This window comes from Bos javanicus, chromosome 10, assembly GCF_032452875.1.
Source record: "Bos javanicus breed banteng chromosome 10, ARS-OSU_banteng_1.0, whole genome shotgun sequence".
NCBI classification, from domain to species: domain Eukaryota; kingdom Metazoa; phylum Chordata; class Mammalia; order Artiodactyla; family Bovidae; genus Bos; species Bos javanicus.
Window position 1 is genome coordinate 40,265,435 of NC_083877.1, and position 24,940 is coordinate 40,290,374.

General features: G+C 39.2%; 2 protein-coding genes across 2 annotated transcripts in view; both read right to left on the reverse strand.

The window, feature by feature from the left end:
* Positions 1–24,940, reverse strand: part of MDGA2 (MAM domain containing glycosylphosphatidylinositol anchor 2) — a 913,329-nt gene that overhangs the window by 828,791 nt on the left and 59,598 nt on the right. The window lies entirely within an intron of this gene.
* On the reverse strand, positions 1,913–23,400 carry LOC133256135 (thymosin beta-4-like). The gene has a single exon (XM_061430939.1). The coding sequence runs from the start codon at positions 17,847–17,849 to the stop codon at positions 17,712–17,714; it is 138 nt and encodes a 45-aa protein (XP_061286923.1). The 5' UTR covers positions 17,850–23,400; the 3' UTR covers positions 1,913–17,711.

A 24,940-nucleotide genomic window follows, 5' to 3' on the forward strand; every position in this document is an offset into this window, starting at 1 on the left:
CTGTCCTCTCGTTTCTCTATGCCTCGTTTTTCTACCAAAAATTACAAGCAATATCATCAACAGCTAATGCTTCCTGAACACAATATTTCCCAGACATTTTGCTACTTGGATCATTTATTTAATCTTCAGAATATCCCCTCTGATATCAGTATTTTGCTTTAACCGTTTTTACAGATGAAAAACTAGTCCTGTAGAGATGAGGCAATTTTCTCAACTTCTAAAAATTAGTAGGTTTCAGAGTCTTGATTCAAGTCCCAATCAAGAGACTGTATCCAAAACCAATATGTTTTGATGCCTAAGGACATTCTGTAAAAGTCCCGCTCTTCATTATGTGGTAGCTATTAACACTGGTAACCCACTCCAGTATTCTTGCCTGGAGAATCCCATGGACGGAGGAGCCTGGTGGGCTACAGTCCACGGGGTTGCAAAGAGTTGGACACGACTGAGCGACTTCATTTTCTTTCACTATTAACACATCAAACAAAGCATTTGTGCTAATGTGTTATTGAGTCACTGTGTCACCACACCGAGGCCACACATTCAAAATCCCATCAAAGTCTTCTTCTTGTAGAAGACTGAGTTATTCTTTGAGAGATGGGTGTGCTCGAGCAATCAAGAGACCTTTCTTTAAGAAGCTGAAGTCACGAAAAATTTTCCTTTAAGGTTAAATTTAATAGGTAGTTAAAGAAAAGATAAAGGAATCATCAAAATAAACAAATTCTCTAGAACTATTTCTCACAGACTGACTAAGATTGTCTGTTTCCATAGTCAAGAAATGACCTCTATGTAGAAGTCTGGCCGTTTTTTTTAAAGAAACATTATTTTTCAGTAAAACTCAATAGGGAAAATATCCTAGATGAAACTTTCTCTTTTTTTCTAGCAAATTCACCAACACTTTTCAATGAACTAAAAACAATAATGTCAGTAAAATATTCCAACTATAATATGATTAACCTTTGGGATATCTTGGAATTTATTATGACCCTTAACCTTGTATTTTTACATCTTAGAAATTAATTTTTTAAAAATAACTTTATGTTCCCTTTCAAAAGAGATATTTTATAAATATAAAAATGAAAAGTTAATAGTTATTTGAATCAAAATGATCTCTGCTAACATCCTTCTCCCTAATCATCATTACTATAACAACTTTAAAACAGTTTCATATACCCTTGCTTGGGTTCAACAGCTGTTACAATGGCTTCCTCTTTTAAAATCTAGTAGATTACAGTCAAAAAGAATGTTACATATATGGAAGATTTATTTAAAATAAAATAATAACAGGGTCCAGACTTGCCATTCCAGATATAATTCTTCTAGCCCTGGGAAAGGACAGATACTGATTTACTAGGACATCAAGTATAAAGCTTAACAAACACTGTATCTATAAGGTCTAGACACAAAGTATGTGTTAGTATATATTTTGGAAAAGAAAGCTTTGATAAACACACAAAGAGGCATTCAACATCATTAGTCATTAGGGAAATGTAAATCAAAACCACAATGAGATATCACTTCATATCTACTAAGAAGGCTACAATAAAATAAATAAATAGTGCTGGCAATGATGTTGAGAAATTACGATCCTCATACATTGTTGGTAGAAATATAAAACGGTGTAGCCACTGTGGAAAATAGTTTATGGTTTCTAAAAAGCTAAGCATAGAACTACTATATGATCCAGAAATTCTACCCCTAGGTATACATTTAAAATAATTGAAAGTAGAACTCAAACAGATGTTTGTACACCAAATTTCATAAGTTATTCACAATAGCAAAAAGGTGTTAATAACTTGTGTTGATCAACAGATGAAATGGATAAAGCAAATATGATGTATACATATAGAATATTTTCCAACCACAAAAAAGGAATGAAATTTTGATATATACTATAGTATGAATGGACCTTGAAAACATGCTTAGTAAAATAAGTCAGACAGAAAAGTGCAAATATTGTATGACAAAGAATCTAGAATAGACAAATTCATTAAAACAGAAAGTAGAAAAAGAAACGGGAGAATTACTATTTAATGGATATAGAATTTAGGTTGGGAGAGGTAAAAAATTTTGAGTGTACACAGTGGTGATGGTTATAAAACTTAATGAATGTATATAATGACATTGAATGTGTACATTTACAAATGATTAAACTGATAAATAGTATGTTACATAAATTTTACCATGATAACAATAATTTAAAAGGAAAAAAGCAGTAATCATCTCTAGATTATTCACCCTCAATGTAGTTCAGTGCTTTTCTCCACAGAAACAATGAACTAGGAGAATTAACTTTTGCAAATACATTATAAGAGGGGTCCCTAACACCCAGGCCACAGACCAGTACAGGTCCATGGCCTATTAGGAACTGGGCTGCACAGCAGAAGGTGAGCAGCAGGCCAGCAAAGCTTCCTGTGTGTTTACACCCGCTCCCTTGCTAGCATTACTGCCTGAGCTCCACCTTCTGATCCGATCAGCAGACGGATTAGATTCTCATAGGAGCACAAATCCTACTGCATTTGACTCATCCTGAAACCAACCCCTCTCCTCAGTCCATGGAAAAATTGTCTTCCATGAAACCATTCTGTAGTGTCAAAAAGGTTGGGGATTGCTGCATTATAAGAAAGGGTTATTTTTAATACCTAGACAGAATATAGCTTAGAAGGAATCATGAAACTGGAACGCAACACCAACAGCATGTCATTCTCTATTTGTTTCCCATCAGTTTATTTCATCTCCTAAACTAGATAATAAGATCACTTGGGAAAGACATCATGTCTGTCCTCCTCTGGTATGCTTCACAGTATCATTATGAACAAGGAGGATATTCCATAATTGAGTCAATGATTTTTAACTTAAAAGGAATCTGTCAAATCATTCCATCTGAAACGTAACTAGACAGAAAATCTGCTAGCAGGAAAGAATGAAGTCAGTTGGAAACTAAGACAAGTCCTGTTTTGTTTTGTTTTTCTATTTTATTCAAATGGCAGCAAATCAAATTAAGATAATTACTGATGTATACTTAGGCACAGAAAGAAAAAGCAATACAGGGAACTCAAATCACTTACACACAGCTGAGAATTTTACTGCATTCAATATTTCTTACAAGAAGTAGCAGAAAGTGGCATGTGCTTAGAATAAGGAGTCAGGAGTTTTTCATTTAACTCCATCAATCAGTTTAACTCCATGAAAAAGAATAGGCTCTATATAAGTATGTGATTTTGTTTGCCTCAGTCCACGGGGTCGCAAAGAATAGGACACATCTGCAGCGATTTAGAACATAATACAGATTTAGGCAGACAACCGATTTATGTTCTGAATATACTCAGTAGTATCACTATCAGAGATGGAAAATAAGAATTGATTTAGTTTCCAGTTTATACCATATAGAATAAATAAATGTAATTCAAATTTACAAAGAAAGGAGATATATTTGATTTGCAGCTGTATTGGCTACATGGCTATGTTAGGTTTTCTCCTTTCTAATACTGTACAATTGTCTCAGGAGGATAATTTAATACTTTACCTAACTCTTATTGAATTAATGACTACATGAAAGAGATGGGAATACCAAACCACCTGACCTGCCTCTTGAGAAACCTATATGTAGGTCAGGAAGCAACAGTTACAACTGGACATGGAACAACAGACTGGTTCCAAACAGGAAAAGGAGTACGTCAAGGCTGTATATCGTCACCCTGCTTATTTAAATTATACACAGAGTATATCATGAGAAACGCTGGGCTGGAAGAAGCACAAGCTGGAATCAAGTTGCCGGGAGAAATATCAGTAATCTCAGATATGCAGATGACACCACCCTTATGGCAGAAAGTGAAGAGGAACTCAAAAGCCTCTTGATGAAAGTGAAAGTGGAGAGCGAAAAAGTTGGCTTAAAGCTCAATGTTCAGAAAACTAAGATCATGGCATCCAGTCCCACCACTTCATGGGAAATAGATGGGGAAACAGTGGAAACAGTGTCAGACTTTATATTTTGGGGCTCCAAAATCACTGCAGATGTTGATTGTAGCCATGAAATTAAAAGACGCTTACTCCTTGGAAGGAAAGTTATGACCAACCTAGACAGCATATTCAAAAGCAGAGACATTATTTTGCCAACAAAGGTCCGTCTAGTCAAGGCTATGGTTTTTCCTGTGGTCATGTATGGATGCGAGAGTTGGACTGTGAAGAAGGCTGAGAGCTGAAGAATTGATGCTTTTGAACTGTGGTGTTGGAGAAAACTCTTGAGAGTCCCTTGGACTGCAAGGAGATCCAACCCGTCCATCCTAACGGAGATCAGTCCTGGGTGTTCATTGGAAGGACTGATGCTGAAGCTGAAGCTGAAACTCCAATACTTTGGCCACCTCATGCGAAGAGTTGACTCACTGGAAAAGACTCTGATGCTGGGAGGGATTGGGGGCAGGAGGAGAAGGGGACGACAGAGGATGAGATGGCTGGATGGCATCACCGACTTGATATACATGAGTTTAGGTGAACTCTGGGAGTTGGTGATGGACAGGGAGGCCTGGCATGCTGTGATTCATGGGGTCGCAAAGAGTCGGACACCACTGAGCAACTGAACTGAACTGAACTGAACTATTTTTGGATGTAACAGAATTGTGTTACTTCTCAAGGGCTCTCAAGAGTCTTGGTTCCTCGGAGTGTCAGGCTGTTGGGACCAAAGAAATGCACCCAAACCCACAGGTGGGGATGCTTATGGTCCACAGTAACAGCCTCAGTCACTCTTGTCCTTATAACTACTTCAGAAATGTGTGTCTGCATGTCAGATCATTAAAAAAAAAAAAAGCTAGAAAGAGCTCACTTAAATTGGTGTAATCTATCAATGTTGCTAAAAGGCAGCCTTAAGTGTCTTTTTGATAGCTGAATAAAACTCATTTTCAAACACTGAAAAGTTATGTTAACCAGTAAGTTTCCCCTGACTGAACAAACAACTTTAACAAGGAATTTTAATTTAGGGATACTAGACTTACATGCTGTTATTGCTAGCATCTTCTGCAATATGAAGAGAAATGTGCCACAAAATGTCTAGCATCTGCAAGTCTGTTATCACAAGATTTCCAAAGACAGTAGAAGCTGATGGAATGTTTGATGTTGATATCAACTCAAACAGAAACACTAAGCATTTAATTAAACAAATATTTTTGAGCATCAACTAGGTTATAGGTTGATGAGGTCCTTTTACTCTGCAGAATAAATGCTAGTTGATACCATCAGCTAAATCTGAGGAGTCAGACAGAGGGTATGAAGAAATACTGAAGGTCTGTAAGAGCTTCAGGGGCTTCCCTGGTGGCTCAGAGATAAGCGTCTGCCTGCAATGCGGGAGACCCAGGTTCGACCCCTGGGTTGGGAAGATCCCCTGGAAAAGGAAATGGCAACCCACTCCAGTACTCTTGCCTGGAAAATTCCATGGACGGAGGAGCCTGGTAGGCTACAATCCATGGGGTCGCAAAGAGTCGGACGCGACTGAGCGACTTAATCTTGGTTCTTGGTAAGAGCTTCAGAGAGTAACGAGGAGAGACTGGAACAGTCTTGATTTCAGAGCAAGACTCAGGACCCATCTGAGGTGACAGGCTATGTGTCTGCTGTGCTAGAAATCAACACTTCTGACTTTCTCCAATAGTCTTCTGCATCCTGGATACAGAATTTTTTTAAAAGTGTATTGATTCAAAGTAGTTATTTTTCTGGAAGATTAGAAAATGTCAGGGAGCAAGAGCTTTATGTATGGCCCTTAAATTATAAAGGATGCTTACATATAAACCTATATTCTATTATTAGTCAATAGTCTAGGATGAAACAACTCTATTCACTTCCTTTTCCACTGTACTGCAACTAAGTGGTTTAATAAAACATTCTTTCTTTTTTAAATAAGAAAGATAAGACTCTGTCAGAATTACATGCATAGTTGAGATGAAACTCAAATTTGGTTCTTAAAAAATATGGGTAAAAGATATTTTGTTCCAGTTTCAATGGCATCTGAGACAAGGCCATAGGTCATGACGCAGCTCCATCAGTGAATAGTGTTTAGATCTGTTAACCCAGCGTATATGTAGCTCTGGGAATGAAAGCAAGCTTGTGTGTATCTGGGTCCATACTAACAGATATTCTTTAGTAAAACTTGACCTCTCTTTTAAATGTAAGAAAGTCTCATGAATCCATACAAAGACAAAACTTATATTCTCTCTTTTAGCTTTGGAGTTCTGGTTTAAGTTCATTTTCCGGGAGATACTATGTACTGTTTTAGGTAAGAGCACTAAAGGAAATTCACTCATTTAAAAAGAACAGGAATGCCACAGTTGATGCTACATACTTAATCTAAGCAAGCTCCTCTCAGGACTATGTAAATCTATGACTACTTTAAACCTAAACAGAATTATTTTTTAAATAAGTAGCATGCGTTTTACTTCAATCTTATCAAAGTGTGTGTGCGCTCAGTCATGTTCGACTCTTTGCAACTCTTTAGGCCCCTCTGTCCATAGGATTTTTCAGGTAAGAATACTGGAGTTGTCTGCCATTTTCTCCTCCAGGGATCTTCTCCACCCAGGCATCGAACCCACATTTCTGGTGTCTCCTGCATTGCAGGTGGATTCTTTATCCACTGAGCCATCTTATACCAGCAACTTAATGTTTTTATGGAATGACAATGTTAAACAACTAACCAACGAACTGCCAGGCCCAATCACAAAGGTGTACCATGAAGACCAGTTAGTCTAAATCCAAAGAGACAGCTGAGACCAAGAGGCCCAGCACAGAGTGAGTGCAGTAAAAGCACTAATTAGTGCCTGCTTTTAGATCAGACAGTGCCAAGAGGAATGAGCAGCATTAACTTTGAACAGATGCATCACTCATTAAAACAGTATAGAATAATTCCACTTTGGTTTTTTTTTTTTTTGAGGGTGTTTACACAGTTCTGAAGCTCTGTAAAACACAAACAATTACAATTCCTCTAAAAACAGCAGGAAAAAGAGACCACCTATATTTCCTCTCTTACTAGGTTGAAATTTACATATATTTAGTTTACCGCTAGATCTCTATGGAAAACTTATTTCCAGTAAAGAAGACTTTAAAGAGGAATATCTTTGGGGAAAGGGGAAAATTATAAGCACCTAAATTCTTTGCTCGAGGCTTCCAAAGGCAGGAAAACGTAACCATCTGTTTGTAGTATGTAAACCTGACGAAAGATGGAGCTTGGGGAGAAAACTAGCCCATCACCCATGCTTCCCTTGCATAGGACTCAGGACTTCTCTTGCACAGGACTATGAAACATGATGACATGATGTACTGGATGCAAGTGGCCCAAGAATTCAGAAGGTTACATTGAATGCTGCATGTTTTTGAACTTTGTTCTGATATATATCATTGGAGTCCAAGTGAGGTACTTATTAAGTCTGAAAGCTTAAGGCTATCAGTGAAAAAGGAAACAACATGAGCTATAAGTCATACATTAAATAGAGCCTATACAGAACTTTCATTCAATTACTGCCCACACAAAGCCACAGGAGCCTGCTTATCCTTGCAAGTTCATCTGGTCAATTTAGGGGCTTAGATTAATGAGCCTACATAAAATCTACCCCAATAAGAAACAGGACCATGGCTCTTTAACCAACAACACAGTCTGTCTGCCAGGAAACAGAGACAAGCAATATTTTTACTTTTTCCATCTGTATGATTTAAATAAAGGGATTCTAATTTTTCTGTCTTACCACTAATTGATTTTGCTTTTACAATCTTTTCCCAGTCATTAATGAAACTATTCGATTTCATTTGAATGCATTATTAAACTAATACATCAGTCTGTACTCGTTCCTCAAAGTGATGTATTAGTCCAAAGCACTGGAGTACATCCTCAAATTACGTACAGTGGAGATAAAATCATCACTGCTCAAAGAAGTGCTGCTTCAAAAACGGGTGTTATTTGATGTCATGCTGAAAATGCTCCTGTGTCAGGTTGCTCCTCTGAAGGAATAAGAGATCTACATTCTGCAAGATGTTGGTTAGAAAATGCTTTGACTTGTCCAAAGACTGAGCTAATTATAAATGGATTTATTTCCTCTTCCCCATTCATCTCTTACAGTCTCTCTCTGCTGCTTTCCTTTCTCTTCCTTTCCCTACTCCATACTCATTGTCTCTAAATCCTTGGAAAACTTTGCTGAACATACATGTAATTGATTGATAGTCCTTGAGTCAAATGGGAATAAAATGTGAAAGGAATACTGGTAACTTTTACTTGGATACTACAGATGTCACTTTTCTCTCCTCCTATGCACCTCCTTCCTCCTGTTTTCCCCTTTTTCCATCACTGCTCTCATCTCTGCTCCTCTTTTCTCCAGAATCTTGATCTCACTCTAGTTCTCTCAAATTACAAATAGCCACACTTTCTGGGCATTTCCTTCCCTCAGGAAGCAGAATCCCTCTTGAACCTGGGCAGGTTTTGTGATTTTCATGGAAATGATACCCAGCAATTTCCAAGAAAGACTCTTTCTCATCCTCTTGTAACCCTGAGATCATCATACTGCAGAGAATCCTGGATTGGCTTCCTGGAGGTAGAAAGACAACATGAAGATAGGACTACCTGTCCCACGTGACCCCCTGCTAAAGCATCTGTAAGACAGAGTGCAGGCAAGACCAGCAGAAGAACCACTGTACCAGGCACAATATGCCAGGAACAATGAATAGCTGTGTTTAAGCTACTAAACACCTGGAGGATAGTTTGTCATAGAGGGAAACACAGCAAATATACTCTGATTCTCATCCCACTTTTTTTTCCTCATTTTTTCTCTACAGTTTAAAGTATTTTGTTCTACCAATGCTATTGGCATGTGCCCACTAACAAGAGTTTCCTCAGGTTCATATTTTCAGTTCAGTTCAGTCACTCAGTCATGTCCAACTCTTTGCAAACCCATGGACTGCAGCACACCAGGCTTCCCTGTCCATCACCAACTCCCAGAGCTTACCAAACTCATGTCCATCAAGTCGATGATGCCATCCAACCATCTCATCCTCTGTCGTCCCCTTCTCCTCCCACCTTCAATCTTTACCAGCATCAGGGTCTTTTCCAGTGAGTCAGTTTTTTGTATCAGATGACCAAAGTCCTAGACTTTCAGCTTCAGCATCAGTCCTTCCAAAGGATATTCAAGACTGATTTCCTTTAGGATGGACTGGTTGGATCTCCTTACTTTCCGAGGGACTCTCAAGAGTCTTCTCCAACACCACAGTGCAAAATTATCAATTTTGGGGCTCAGAGTTCTTTATAGTCCGATTCTCACATCCATACATGACTACTGCGAAAAACAGCTTTTACTAAACAGATATTTGTTGGCAAAGTAATATCTCTGATTTTTAATATGTTGTCTAGATTGATCATAGCTTTCCTTCCAAGAAGCAAGTGTCTTTTAATTTCATGGCCGTAGTCACCATCTGCAGTGATTTTGGAGCCCCCAAAAATAGAGTCTCTCAACATTTCCATTGTTTCCCAATCTATTTGCCATGAAGTGATTGGACCGGATGCCATGATTTTAGTTTTCTGAGTGTTGAGTTTTACGCCAACTTTTTCACTTTCCTCTTTCACTTTCATCAAGAGGCTCTTTAGTTCTTCACTTTCTGCCATAAGTGAAGTGAAGTCACTCTGTCGTGTCCAACTCTTTGTGACCCCATGGACTATAGCCTATCAGGCTCCTGGGTCCATAGGATTTTCCAGGCAAGAGTACTGGAGTGGGTTGCCATTTCCTTCTCCAGGGGATCTTACCAACCCAGGGATTGAACACAGGTCTCCCGCACTGTAGGCCAATGCTTTACCATCTGAGCTACCAGGGAAGCCCCTTCTGCCATAAGGGTGGTGTCATCTGCATATCTGAGGTTATTGATATTTCTCCCAGCAATCTTGATTCCAGCTTGTGCTTCATCCAGCCCGGCATTTTGCATGATATACTCTGCATATAAGTTAAATAAGCAGGGTGTCAATATGCAGCCTTGACATACTCCTTTCCCAATTTGGAATCAGTCTGTTGTTCCATGTCCAGTTCTAACTGTTACTTCCTCAGGAGGCAGGTCAGGTGGTCTGGTATTTCCATCTCTTTAAGAATTTTCGACAGTTTGTTGTGATCCACATAGTCCAAGGCTTTGGCGTAGTCAATAAAGCAGAAATAGATGTTTCTCTGGAACTCTCTTGCTTTTTTGATGATCCAACAGATGTTGGCAATTTGATCTCTGGCTCCTCTGCCTTTTCTAAATTCAGCTTGAACATCTGGAAGTTCATGGTTCACATACTGTTGAAACCTGGCTTGGAGAATTTTGAGCATTACTTTGCTAGAATGTGAGATGAGTGCAATTGTGTGGTAGTTTGAGCATTATTTGGCATTCCCTTTCTTTGGGATTGGAATGAAAACTGACCTTTACCAGTCCTGTGGCCACTGCTGAGTTTTCCAAATTTGCTGGCATACTGAGTGCAGCCCTTTCACAGCATCATCTTTTAGGATTTTAAATAGCTCAACTGGAATCCCATCACCTCCACTAGCTTTGCTCATAGAGATGCTTCCTAAGGCCCATTTGACTTCACATTCCAGGATGTCTGGCTCTAGGTGAATGACCACACCATCATGGTCATCTGCATCATGAAGATCTTTTCTGTATAGTTCTTCTGTGTATTCTTTCCCCTCTTCTTAATATCTTCTGCTTCTGTTAAGTCCATACCATTTCTGTCCTTTATTGTGCCCATCTTGGCATGAAATATTTCTTGGAATCTCTAATTTTCTTGAAAAGATCTCTAGTCTTTTCCATTCTATTGTTGGCCTGTATTTCTTTCCATTGATCATGGAGGAAGGCTCTCTTATCTCTCCTTGCTATTCTTTGGAACTCTGCATTCAGATGGATATATCTTTCCTATTCTCCTTTGCCTTTAGCTTCTCTTCTTTTCTCAGCTATTTGTAAGACCTCCTCAGACAACCATTTTGCCTTTTTGCATTTCTTTTTCTTGGGGATGTTCTTGATCACTGCTTCTTGTACAATATCACAAACCTCTGTCCATAGGTCTTCAGCCACCCTGTCTATCAGATTTAATCCCTCAAAACTGTCACTTCCACTGTATAACTGTAAGGGATTTGATTTAGGTCATACCTGAATGGTCTATTGGTTTTCCTTACTTTCTTCAATTTAAGTCTCATTTTGGCAGTAAGTTGTGTATGTGTGTGTGCTCAGTCATGTCTCTCTCTTTGCAGCCCCATGGACTATAGCCCACTAGGCTCCTCTGTCCATGGCATTGTCCAGGACAGAATTCTGGTGTGGGTTTTCATTTCCTTCTCCAGGGGATCTTCCCAAAGCAAGGATCAAACCCACATGTCTTATGTTTCCTGTGTTGGCAGGTGGATTCTTCACACTGGCACCACCTTCACATCAAATCTACAAAAGATGGTGGAGGATGGTGGTATAGAAGGACATTCACTCATCTCCTGCAAGAACTCCAAAATTACAACTCACCGCTGAACAACCGTCAACAGGAGAATGTTGGATCCCACCAAAAAAGATACTCCATGTCCAAGGGCAAAGTAAAAGCCCCAGCAAAACAGTAGAAGGGGTGAAGTTGCATTTAGAATCAAATCCCATACCCACCAGAGATGCTCAGAGGGCTCAAACAAACCTTGTTCGCACCAGGACTGAAAGACCCCACAGAAACTGAGCCAGAACCATGTTTGAGTGTCTCCTGTGGAGGTACGGGTCAGCAGTGGCCTGCCACAGAGGCAGGGGCTCTGGGTGCAGCAGACCTCAGTATGGCAATAAACCCTCTTGGAGGAGATTGCCATTAACCCCACCACAGAGCCACCAGAACTTACACAGGACTTGGGAAACAGACTCTTGGATGGCACAAACAAAACCTTGTGTGCACCAGCACCCAGGAGAAAGGAGCAGTGACCCCACAAGAGACTGGCCCAGACTTGCCCCTGAGTGTCCAGGAGTCTCCATCAGAGGCATGGGTCAGCGGTGGCCTGCTACAGGGTTGGAGGCACTGGGTGTGGCAGTGGGAGCAAGGGACCTTTTGAGGATGTCTCCATTATCTTCATTACTTTCAGCATAGTTTGACCTGAGGTCAAACAACAGAGAGGGAACATAGCACCACCCATCAACAGAAAATTGGCTTAAAGTTTTACTGAGCATGGCTCCCCTGATCAGAACAAGACCCAGTTTCCCCCTCAGTTGGTCAGGAAGCTTCCATAAGCCTCTTATCCTTATCCTTCTGAGGGCAGACAGAATGAAAACCACAATCACAGAAAACTAACCAAACTGATCACATGGACCACAGACTTGTCTAACTCAATGAAATTATGAGCCATGCCACGTAGGGCCACCCAAGACGATAGGGTCATGGTGGAAGTTTTGACAAAACATGGTCCACTGGAGAACGGAATGGCAAACCACTTCAGTATTCTTGCCTTGAGAACCCCATGAACACTATGAAAAGGCAAGGAGATAGGACACTAAAAGATGAACTCCCCAGGTCAGTAGGTGCCCAATATGCCACTAGAGCTCAATGGAGAAATAACTTCAGAAAGAATAAAGTGACTGAGCCAAAGTAAAAACAATACCCAGTTGTGGATGTGACTGGTGATAGAAGTAAAGTCCGATGCTGCAAAGAGCAATACTGCATAGGAACCTGGAATGTTAGGTCCATGAATCAACATAAGTTGGAAGTGGTCAAACAGGAGATGGCAAGAGTGAACACTGATATTTTAGGAATCAGAGAACTAAGATGGACTGGAATGGGTGAATTTAACTCAGATGACCGTTATATAGCAGCAGTGGGCAAGAATCCCATAGAAGAAATGGAGTAGCCCTCATAGTCAACAAAAGAGTCCGAAATGCAGTACATGGATGCAATCTCAAAAACAACAGAATGATCTCTGTTCATTTCCAATGCAAACCATTCATTATCACAGTAATCCAAGTCTATGCCTCAACCAGTAATGCTGAAGAAGCTGAATGGTTCTATAAAGGCCTACAAGACCTTCTAGAACTAACATCCAAAAAAGATGTCCTTTTCATCATAGGGGACTGGAATGCAAAAGTAGGAAGTCAGGAGATACCTGTAGTAACAGGCAAATTTGGTCTTGGAGTACAAAACAAATTTTTGCCAAGAGAATGCACTGGTTATAGCAAATACCCTCTTCCAACAACACAAGAGAAGACTCTATACACAGACATCACCAGATGGTCAATACCGAAATCAGACTGATTATATTCTTTGCAGCCAAAGATGGAGAAGCTCTATACAGTCAGGAAAAACAAGACTGGGAGCTGACTGTGGCTCAGATCATGAACTCCTTATTGCCAAAACTTTTAATGAGTAACAGCATTTACCTATAAACTCATCAATTTATTTAACCTCCATGAGGGAGAATGAAGGCAATCATTACTTTCCTGCTTAAAGATAAGAAACAAAAGAGCTCAGTGGTAACACATGTGTGTTTGTATCTTTGTGTAAGTGTACATACACGCATGCATACACACACGTTTTTTCTTACAACTACAAGGAAGTCCTAACTACAAGAGAAGAATATGGACCCACAAGGATGGATGAGTCAGCTAGTAGATAAAGAGAAAATTAGAAACTTTTTCTATAAGACATTATAGATAGAATAACATCATTTACAGGAACGGGGAAAAGCACATCAAATCAGCCCAGCAAATATTCAAGGGAACAAAATTATGGTAATATCCAATGTTCTCATAGATCAGCTTTACAGTCGTTGTGTGTGTGTTTGTATGCTTAGTCATGTCCAACTCTTTGCAATCCCATGGACTGTAGTCCACCAGGCTCCTTTGTCCATGGAATTTTTCCAGGCAAGAATACCAGAGTGGGTTGCCATTTCTTCCTCCAGGGGATCATCCTAACCTAGTATTCAAACCCCCATCTCTTGAGTCTCCTGCATTGGCAGATGGATTCTTTACCACTGTGCCACTTGGGGAGCGCCTTTACAATGGTTACAATGAAAGAAATGAGTCTCAGAATTCCTCAAAATAACTTTAACATGAATCCTGAGGCAGGTTTATGAAATTCCTTCTCACAAGTCAAAGAAGAGTAAGCATTCCTCCCAAAAGAACTAGCTTTTACAGTAGGTTCCAATAATCACTATTGCTATTTGATTACATAGTACTAGTGTATTTCATAATATGGTATCTAAGTAATCTATCTTCTTTCCTGTCTCTCATCATTTCCTTCAACTCTCTTCTTTATTTTGGTCTTGGTTTTTCTCAAACATGCTCAACTCACGCCCATGACTGTCTCCTGACTGCCATAAAAGTCTCTTCTTTGTGTTGCTCTCTCAGTGAGGTTGCCTCCAATCACTGTATTTAATGATGCCCCCTCCCCATTTAATCTTTTACATATTAACAAGGTTATAAAATTTTCATAGCACAAATCACTAACTGAATTTTTAATATTTTTCTTCTTTTACTTTTTATTTTTCTCAATTAAAGTATGCAGTTTATGAGATCAGTGACCTTCCTTTCTTGCTCACTACTATGTCCTTAACACCTAGAATATGTTACCATAAAGCATGAATTGACAAAGGAACTACCCAGACAGCGAGTACAGAATTGACTGCCTCACCAGTCAAAAACTCATACCATGTACCTTTTTCCTGACACATGACACAATTTGGAATCACTTCCCTTTTCTATCAAAACCAGGACTCAGAAAACAAAGGGAAATTTAGATCTTGCCACAAACCTCTTTTTAAATGGTATGGGAAACAGTGGAAACAGTGTCAGACTTTATTTTGGGGGCTCCAAAATCACTGCAGATGGTGATTGCAGCCATGAAATTAAAAGACGCTTACTCCTTGAAAGGAAAGTTATGAGCAACCTAGATAGCATATTCAAAAGCAGAGACATTATTTTGCCAACAAAGGTCCGTCTAGTCAAAGCTATGGTTTTTCCAGTGGTCATGTATGGATGTGAGAGTTGGACTGTGAAGAAAGCTGAGTGCCCAATAATTAATGCTTTTGAACTGTGGTGTTGGAGAAGACTCTTGAGAGTCCCTTGGACTGCAAGGAGATCCAACCAGTCCATTCTAAAGGAGATCAGTCCTGGGTGTTCATTGGAAGGACTAATGCTGAAGCTGAAACTCCAATACTTTGGCCACCTTATGCAAAGAGTTGACTCATTGGAAAAGACTCTGATGCTGGGAGGGATTGGGGGCAGGAGAAGAAGGGAATGACAGAGGATGAGAAGGCTGGATGGCATCACTGACTTGATAGACGTGAGTTTGAGTGAACTCTGGGAGTTGGTGATGGACAGGGAGGCCTGGTGTGCTGCAATTCATGGGGTTGCAAAGAGTCGGACACGACTGAGTGACTGAACTAAACTGAACAGAAAGGAATTAATTTAACCCAAATGCTAAATACATATTCCGTATGTTCAAGATGTACTTTAGGGGACTTCCCTGGTGGTCCAGTGGTTAGAAGAAGTATTAGTTGCTCAGTCCTTGTCTGATTCTTTGCGACCCATGGACTGTAGCCTGACAGGCTCCTCTGTCCATAGGATTTCCCAGGCAAGAATACTGGAGTGGGTTGCCATTTCCCTTTCCAGGGGATCTTCCCGACCCAGGGATTGAACCCAGGTCTCCTGCATTGCAGGCAGACTTTACTGTGTGAGCCACCTAAGACTTCACCTTCCAATGCAGGGGGTATAGGTTTGATCCCTGGTTGGGGATTTAGGATCCCACATGCCTCATAGCTCAAAAAACCAAAACATAAAGCAGAAGCAATATTATAACAAATTCAGTAAAGACTTTAAAAATTATTCACATCAAAAAATATCTTTTAAAAAATGTACTTTAGAAATCACCATGTTGGGCACAAGATATCTGCTATTCCTCATCAGAAGAGGTAATTGAGACCTAACTGTGTAGAGTGAGCCCAGAATTGCAGCCTCCAGCCTCAATCTCACTGGGGAAATACTACAGGTGCAGTTTGCCTGTGTAAGCAGATCCACCCACACCACTTTGAAAAGGGACCACCCTTTCCTACTACACACAGTACACGTATAAAGATGTATGATATGATGTGCTTCCCACTGGGAAGAAACAGTTTGTAGGACAAAAAGAGCTGCTGTGAGTCAGAAAGCATGCTTCTTGTGCAAAATTGAAATGTCTCGCTCCATGAACAACAAAGAATTGGTTTTTAGTTTTTGCTTTAAAAAAAAAAAAATTCACCAGTTTTCTCTATTGCTTAAACTTTTATCAATAGCTTAGTGAATGTGTGCATGCTAAGTTGCTTCAGTCATGTCCAACTCATTGTAACCCTATGGACTGCAGCCCTCCAGTCTCCTGGAGGGCTATAATCCTCCCAAATGTTTTCTGATGTGAATTATTGTTAAAGTCTTTACTGAATTTGTTATAACATTGCTTCTGCTTTGTGTTTTGGTTTTTTGAACTGTCAGGCATGTGGGATCCTAAATCCCCAACCAGGAATCAAACCCACACCCCCTGCATTGAAAGGTGAAGCCCCCTGTCCATGGGATTTTCCAGGCAAGAATGCTGGAGTGGGTTGTCATGCCCTCCTCCAGGAGATCTTTCCGACACAGGGATCAATCCCACATCTCCTGCACCTCCTGCTTTGCAGGCGGATTCTTTACCGCTGAGCCACGGAGAAGCCCAGTTTAAAGACTATTAACAAACAATAGAATGCATTGAAGAGGTTGTAAAACTAGGAAGCTTGAAATTTTTTAAAACATGCATAAACTAGTGTAACCAAATCGTCCAAAATTTTAATTAGCCCAGGAACTGTAGAATAATTGAATTTCAAAAATTTCTGGTTATTGTTTGCTAACGATATTTGGGTAATAGCAAAAATCAAATTATTTTTAATGTTAAGATTTCCTATAAGAAATACATGTCCAAGAAAATAAACATGCATTTCTCTATTACAATGCATATTTCAGGAGAAAACAAATTACTTGACATTTGTCTCCAGATATATGTTGTTTCTGAATCTGTGTAGCTTTAGTCTCTGATAATAGCGACTGGAGTATGAAAAAGGAGAAAATAAAGCACCAGAAGATAGGTATTTTATCTTCATGTTTATCTTTATAAAGACAGATATTTCACTGTTGCTTATGGAACAAGGGGACATTACAACTAATGATATACCAACTTTGTTCACCACTTATTTTTCACTTTCAGTTTTACTGCTATTAGTGGGAGAAGAATAAAGTTATTTTAGTTGCTATATATCAACAGAACTACTTAGCTTAGGCAAAATAATTTTAACACACTCTTCTGTGCCCTTTAAGACCAACATTTTCTTTTTACATTTTAAAACTTTTTATTTGTGTATTTAAAAAGTGCACGTTCCAGTATTTAAAATCACTTTAACAAAAAGGAAATGGCAGTCTAAACTGTACTTCACAGCCCACAGGACATCTTGGACCAGCTTGCTTTTTACTCTAAAGTTCACTGTTGTCCCACCCAGCTTCCTCTTTCACCAACTTTTCCTTTCCTTTTAGTCAGACAGGCAGATGAGAGAGAGAGAGAGAAGTGGCCTACCCATTGTTAGTAGTTCTAGTTTCTTTGATGTGAAAAAGGGTAGCACAGTCATTTAAAGCTGATCCAACCTCTTTGCATCTTACAAAGTTAGCAGCTAAAAGAAGTAAAATAAGGCATTGCTTGTGGAATGTACATTGCATTCTGGCAGTGCAGGTATTGTGACTTACTTTTGACTCCCTGCTTGCTTCTCCTGTTCAATAGTTTCTTTTGAAGGCAGTGCATTCTTCTCTTGTGTTTGTGTTTTCTTCAATTTCAACTTATCAAACTTCTCTACCTCAGCCTTATGGGGTTTGTCAGACATGGTTGCAAAGGGAAGGAGCAAGTGAAGTCTGGTTTGCACTGTGGCCACTGCCAAGAGCCTAAGACTAACATTTGTAGCCAGGAAATGGTTCACATCATTGTATGGTGGGGCAGCAAGGGTCAGAGGTAGCAGCGTTGATCAGTAACAACTTATCAAGGAGCCAAATGAGGATGGCAGAAAGGACAAGGATCCTTGCAAGGAACAGGTTGGTAAGGATATCAGAACACATAGACACAGAAGGAAGGGCCCTACATCCAGACGAAGTGGTTTTGATTGCACCGTGTAGGCCGGAAGGGATGTGAGACTGCATTTCAGAAAACTGGTTAATAAGCTAACTTAACTCAGTATGTTCAAATTAGTAGTCAATAGCTATTCAATTACTTAAAACAGGTTAATGGTCTTGTGTATATAGGAAATGGCCTTATCCAGCCCCCTGGGAAAATTGTGTTTATAATGTGATAAGATCGACTACTGATCTACTTACAGCATTGAGTGTTTTCCCCCAATGGGAGAAAAATACAAAAAGCTAAAAATCTTGCCAAAAAATCACCATGAGCTTGTTTTGCAATCTTGTGACCACACAAGTGGTAATGGCTTGAGATATTCAATGTGAACCATATAAAATCAAGAAATATCTATACCTCACGGTGGAGAAGGCATCACTGAACAGCACAGTTGTACCCACTCCTCATGGATGCTGGCTCAGGAATGGTTAATAGGTGCTAGTAGTTCATTCATGAAGACCTCCCCACCATCTCCTGAACAAAACTGTGAGAAATTAATCATCTTAATATAGCTTGATCTTCCCGCAGCAGTAAGACAAGTGATTCATCAACTTCTGTTTGCTCCTGCTGCTGCTGCTGCTAAGTCGCTTCAGTCGTGTCCAACTCTGTGCGACCCCATAGACGGCAGCCCACCAGGCTGTGCCATCCCTGGGATTCTCCAGGCAAGAACACTGGAGTGGGTTGCCATTTTCTTCTCCAATGCATGAAAGTGAAAAGTGAAAAGTGAAAGTGAAGTCGCTCAGTTGTGTCTGACTCTTCGAGACCCCATGGACTGCAGCCTACCAGGCTCCTCCATCCATGGGATTTCCCAGGCAAGAGTACTGGAGTGGGCTGCAATTGCCTTCTCCGCAACTTCTGTTTAGACCCTGCCAAATCCATTTGTGTGTTAATCACTTAATTGTGCCTGACCTTTTGTGACCCCATGGACTGTAGCCCGCCAGGCTCCTCTGTCCATGAGATTCTCCAGGCAAGAATACTGGAGTGGGCTGACATGCCCTCCTCCAGGGGATCTTCTTGACCCAGGGATCGAACCTAGGTCTCCTGCATTGCAGGCAGATTCTTGACTGTCCGAGCCACCAGGGAAGCCCCCAGAACTATAATACAAACAATTATTTGGAGATTCTGAGCGCAGCATTTAGAGGGGAAAACTCTGGCCATCTTATGTGGAAATATTTTCCAAGGTCAAAATAAATAGTTAATCCAAGAAATGCTATGTTAAGTCACTTCAGTCGTGTCCGACTCTGTGCAACCCCATAGACGGCAGCCCACCAGGCTCCCCCGTCTCTGGGATTCTCCAGGCAAGAACACTGGAGTGGGTTGCCATTTCCTCCTCCAATGCATGAAAGTGAAAAGTGAAAGTGAAGTCGCTCAATTGTGTCCGACTCTTAGCGACCCCATGGACTGCAGCCTAACAGCCTCCTCCGTCCATGGGATTTTCCAAGCAAGAGTACTGGAGTGGGGTGCCATTGTTTCCCCTAATCTGTACCCCAATATTACTTTTCTACAGTACTCACTACATTTATTTTATATTTAAACTATACGTTTCTATATTGTACCTGTTTCCTGTGTTTTATCAAATGCCTGTCTCTGGAATGGAGAGTGACATTTACTAGGTGCAGGATAAAAACTCACTGCAGAGAATTCACATAAGTAATTTAGGAGGTTATGCACCCTCATGGAAAGACCACTGATATAAAAGAACTATTTTTTACTCTACTTTAAAATGAAAACATTTATATATATAAGCTTTAAAACAACCACAAAATAGGTTCTACAACTTTCTTAAGCTTGTCAAAGTTCTAGACACCCAAGATTATAACTACTGGCATGTGCATTTTAACTTTCATTAACCCCCAAAAGTGAATTGTCTTTAAGCATCTTATACAGCATTTATCATCTGATACTTTTCACTTTTGGCCATGCAAAGTTATTTGGGTGTGCTCCTGTTTGAAAAGCCTTCAGCCTTCTCCAAGTAATTTGTAACTGTTTGTGCCCTTTAAGTGCTATCTGTATAAGGTTTTTTTTTTTTTTTTCCTGAAATAAGTGCTGAAATAACATTTCTGGCTCAGGAAACATATTATCCACATAAAGTGGAATATACTTTAAACATTCTACTTCCTCAGCTAAAAAAATACAAAGTAAAATTCATATCCAGTTTAAAATATGGGGTCGGTTCATGACTTGTTAGGCAAGTACATTCCTAAAATCTAAGTCTGACCATATTAAAAGTGGACCAAGTTTGTCTGCAGGTTTCCTCCTCCTGGGCCTCGCGGACCCTCCTTTCTCAGCATCCTTTGAAGACCTACTCATACCATGTTTTCTCCCATAAGAGAAAATGGGAGTCAGGGAAGAGCTTCAGGCAGCCATTCATGTTGAGTTTTAAGCATCTTCCAGTGAAGGACAGGGAAGACTGGTATGCTGCAGTCCATGGGGTTGCAAAGAGTAGAACACAACTGAGCAACTGAACAATAGCAATATGCCAATTACTGTGATAATTGCTATAATTTTCTCATTTCTTTTTCACACCAACTCTGAAGTAACCACTGTTACCTTATTTTCCTGAAGAGCAAATTAGGACCTTAGAGTAAAACTAACTTGCCTATGGCCACTCAGCCAGCTACCACCAAGAGTCAGTACCAGCTCTGTTGGGTCCTAATAGCCTTGTTTTTCATTAGATGGCAAACCGCCTAGAATATCTCCCAAGGAAATAATTTTTGCATGTTAACCCGTTAGTGAAGTCTTAAAGCAAAGAAATGTGCGAGCTGTGTAATGTAGTTTCAGATATTCACCAAGAGATGAGAATGCATATTTTGAGGAAGAGGTTCCTTGTGAAAGATGTAGCAGTTATCTTCATTACCTCCACCATAGTTTGGTCTCAGGTCAAACAACAGGGAAGGAACACAGCCCCGCCCATCAACAAAAAATTGGATGTTCCTTACAAAACTAAAAACAGAGTTGCCACATGATCTTGCAATCCCACTCCTGGATGTATATCTGAAGAAAACTCTAATTTAAAAACATACATGCATCCCAGTGTTCACAGCAGCACTATTTATAATAGCTAAGACATGGAAGTACCCTAATGAATGGATAAAGAAGATGTGGTACATTTAAACAAGGGAAGATTACTGAGCCATAAAAAAGAATGAAATAATGCCATTTGAAGCAACATGGATGCATCTAGAGATTATCATATTGAGTGAAGTAAGTCAGATGAAAAAAAAAAATCTCATAGGAAAACACTTAAATGCTGAATCTAAAAACATGATACAAATGAACTTATTTACAAAACAGAAACAGACTCACAGACATAAAAAAAAAATAACTGATGGTTACCAAAGGGAATAGAGGAGAAGGGGGAGAGATAAATTAGGAGTTGGGATTAACATATACACACTACTATATGTAAAACAGGTAAACAATAAGGACCTACTGTATAACACAAGGAACTATACTCAATTTTTTGTAGTAACATATAAAGGAAATGAACCTGAAAAAGAATATATATATGTGTGTGTATGTGTGTATGCATAAATGAATCACTTTGCTATACACTTAAAACTAATAAAAGATTGTAAATTAACTATATCAATTTAAAAATATATAAACTTTTTATATAGTATAAAGTATACAAGGTTTTTAAAGTGTATAAATAAAATTAATAAACTTTAACCTATTAAAACCTCTTTTCCCCATTGAAAAAAGTTAAATCTGTCCAGAAACAGGTTATTCACTTTTTAAACCAATGTTTTCCCCCAGATACACTCCACTCAATTACAGATCAGAAAGCCTATTTAAGACAACTACTGACCTTGTTGCATGTATTCATGTTATTTATGTTTATATCCATTATGCTAACCAATGGAATAATTATGGATTAATTCTCATATAACATTCTTTAATTAATTCATATTACTTAGATGCATTCACAATTAACTCATTCTCAGAAATACCTACAAGTGAAAACCTGTCAAGATTCCTAGTTTAGAACCCTCCAGTACACAAGGTTTAAAATGCTACCTAATCAGATTAAATCTCTACTGGTTCATCATTTTAACTGGGTAAAATAAGAAGAAAATGCTAAACAAGAATCATAGCAATTTTTTAAATATATCTCAAACATCAACTAGTTCATTCAAAACATTCAGAAGATGTTAAGTAAGACATATGTTTCTAGGGCTTAACAGTGACCTAGTTCTTCCGTGTCCCTCCTTCTATAAAATGGTGCCAATAATAGTACTCACTACATGTGGGGTTTAGATTTTTTTAAAAGATTGTACCTATTAAGGATTTGGCTCTTTCATACATCTATGGCCATCAACAAGATGAGGAAATATAATTTATTTCTCTTGACCTCCTCAGGAATAGATGTTGAAGTAATATAAAAAAATGATTCAGAACATGAAATAACATTTGATTTAATGGTGCTTTTAATTCCCACCAAAACAACTATTTCAACCACTCTATAATAATGTATATTTATTAAAAATAATGGAACATTTTAAATTCATGAACATTTTAAGGATAATTCCAGTTATCCAGATCAGTGGCTACACCGAGCATTAAGGGACTGTCCAAGATACCACTAAAGTGAATGACTCTAGTGTGAGCTAACAGACAAGACGTTCATAGCATAGAGCCTGGGATAGTCAGAGAATGAAATAGGGGTTGTGCAAGACTACACTAAGCAAAATCATAAGTGGGTATTTCAACAAGCGGGTTCTCAGTGCGGGTATTTACAGGGGTTGAAGGGGAGTGAGGTCAGTTGGAGAGAGGAGAGACAGAGCAAGCCAAACGCACTTTTTAAAAGCTATTCCAGTGATTCTAGTGGACAATCTCAAACCCTCAGCCACCTTCCTCCCAGTGTAGGTGAAAACTATTAGAATTCAAAGGAATCTAATCAATATCACCCTTCTCCCCAGTCTCAGTTCTGAACTGGGAAATAAAACCAAATCTCACCTTGACAACTGATAAAACTGAAACTGTAAAATGTGGCTGATATCCGTGAGCAAATGGGTATTCTGATACTGATCCCAGAACTGCATGGACTAACCAGCTTCACAAAGATCGTACACAATGATCTGAGCTTTCGCCTCCTGTGTAGGTTTTCTGGCACTATCCCAAGTGGGACTGGAAACACTGAAGAGTAGACCCTGTTCCTCCTCCCAATCTTTCCAAGCAGAAAAGTCACTGCATCTCCCCTGGGAGGAGAGATAAGAGAGTGACAAGGAGCCATCAAGATCACTAAAACCTCAGCATAAGACCAATAAGCCCTATAAGGTTATACCTTATAACTAAAATACATTTGACTCCAGTTTCGAAGCAGACAGTAAAATATGATGGAGTGTAACTGTTAAATTTGACTGAAGAATCAAAGTGAGTATCTGTGTACTATCTGATCTCTGCTAAAATGTCCAGATTACTTTGTACCTGGCAGTAAACCTTGAATTAGCCTGTGAGAGGGTTTATTTTAACACTGTCTGTTTGTCATTTATGCTACTCATATAATTTTTGAGATAACAGGTGATTTATTATTTTATAGATATTCAATTAACATGAAAAAAATCTAGATTTTATAATGCTGTTAAACTCTTGCTTCCTCTTTCCCTACTTGCCTGTGTAGTTTTGAAGCAAGTACTTCTTTAGCTCAGAAACCTTTTGCTGGAGGCATGTTTGAGTTTTCAAACACTGTCTCTATATTTTTCCTGCTAATTACTGGGTCTGCTTTAAGTATAACATAATGGGCCAAACAGCGACTTCTCTTACTTTGAAGATTGTTACATAAATGGGAAAACTGAAACCCCACTGATTTCTAAAATTTTCACCAAAGTCATCGTAAAAGACAACACAGCAATTTTTAAAATAATGGACTGCCAATGGAAGTTTATTTCCACATTTGTATGAGCTTATATATGGAATGCTCACTGGACATCACAATAAAAAACACGTCCATCATCAGACAACACTGATTTTATGGCATCACCTTTGGAATAAACTCATTGTTAAATGACAGACTTTAAGGCATTAAATTCATATGCATCCATATGATCTAATCTTTTTCTACACAGTAGAGAGTAGATATAATCTGATAAGCGAGGTGAATAATAAAGCATTTCTAAGATTATTTAAATTTTATCAGTCTTTTTTGAAATAAGTGAATTTGCATACTATCAATAATCACTACAAGTTTAAATTATTTCTGCACTATAGCTACCAGTTCACTACAGTTCTTAGACTTCATAAAAAACCAAGACTACATATATATATTATATTGATTTTATAAACATACACTGAATTTATAAATATATAATTAATATGCATGCATGTGTGCTCAGTTGCTTCAGTCGCGTCTGACTCTGCACCCAATGGACTGTAGCCCGCCAGGCTCCTCTGTCCATGGGATTCTCCAGGCAAGAATACTGGAGTGGGCTACCATGCCCTTCTCCAGGGGATCTTCCTGACCTACGGATCAAACCCATATCTGCTGCATTGCAGGCGGATTCTTTACCATGAGCCACCAGGGAAGCACTATATGTTAATATACATTTAGTGTCTTGGCTGACACTCTCCAAGATAGTTTCTTATTCTGCTCTCTATCCCTCCTCCCTTCCCACCCCCCATGGATGTGTAGTTATCTATCAGTATGTTTCCACCACTCATCCTTCCCCGAAAGTTATATATCCTTCCTTGAGACTCTCTAAAATTCTCCACTGGTACTCTTCTTGCTGCAATATATATATGCCAAGTCTAGTGAAAGTAAGCCCTCTAGCTAAAACAAAATTCTATCTTATCTACTTTGGATTTCTT

Coding starts and splice junctions, on each gene's coding strand:
- LOC133256135 (XM_061430939.1), bottom strand. CDS start 17,849: ATGTCTGACAAACCCCATAAGGCTGAGGTAGAGAAGTTTGATAAGTTG.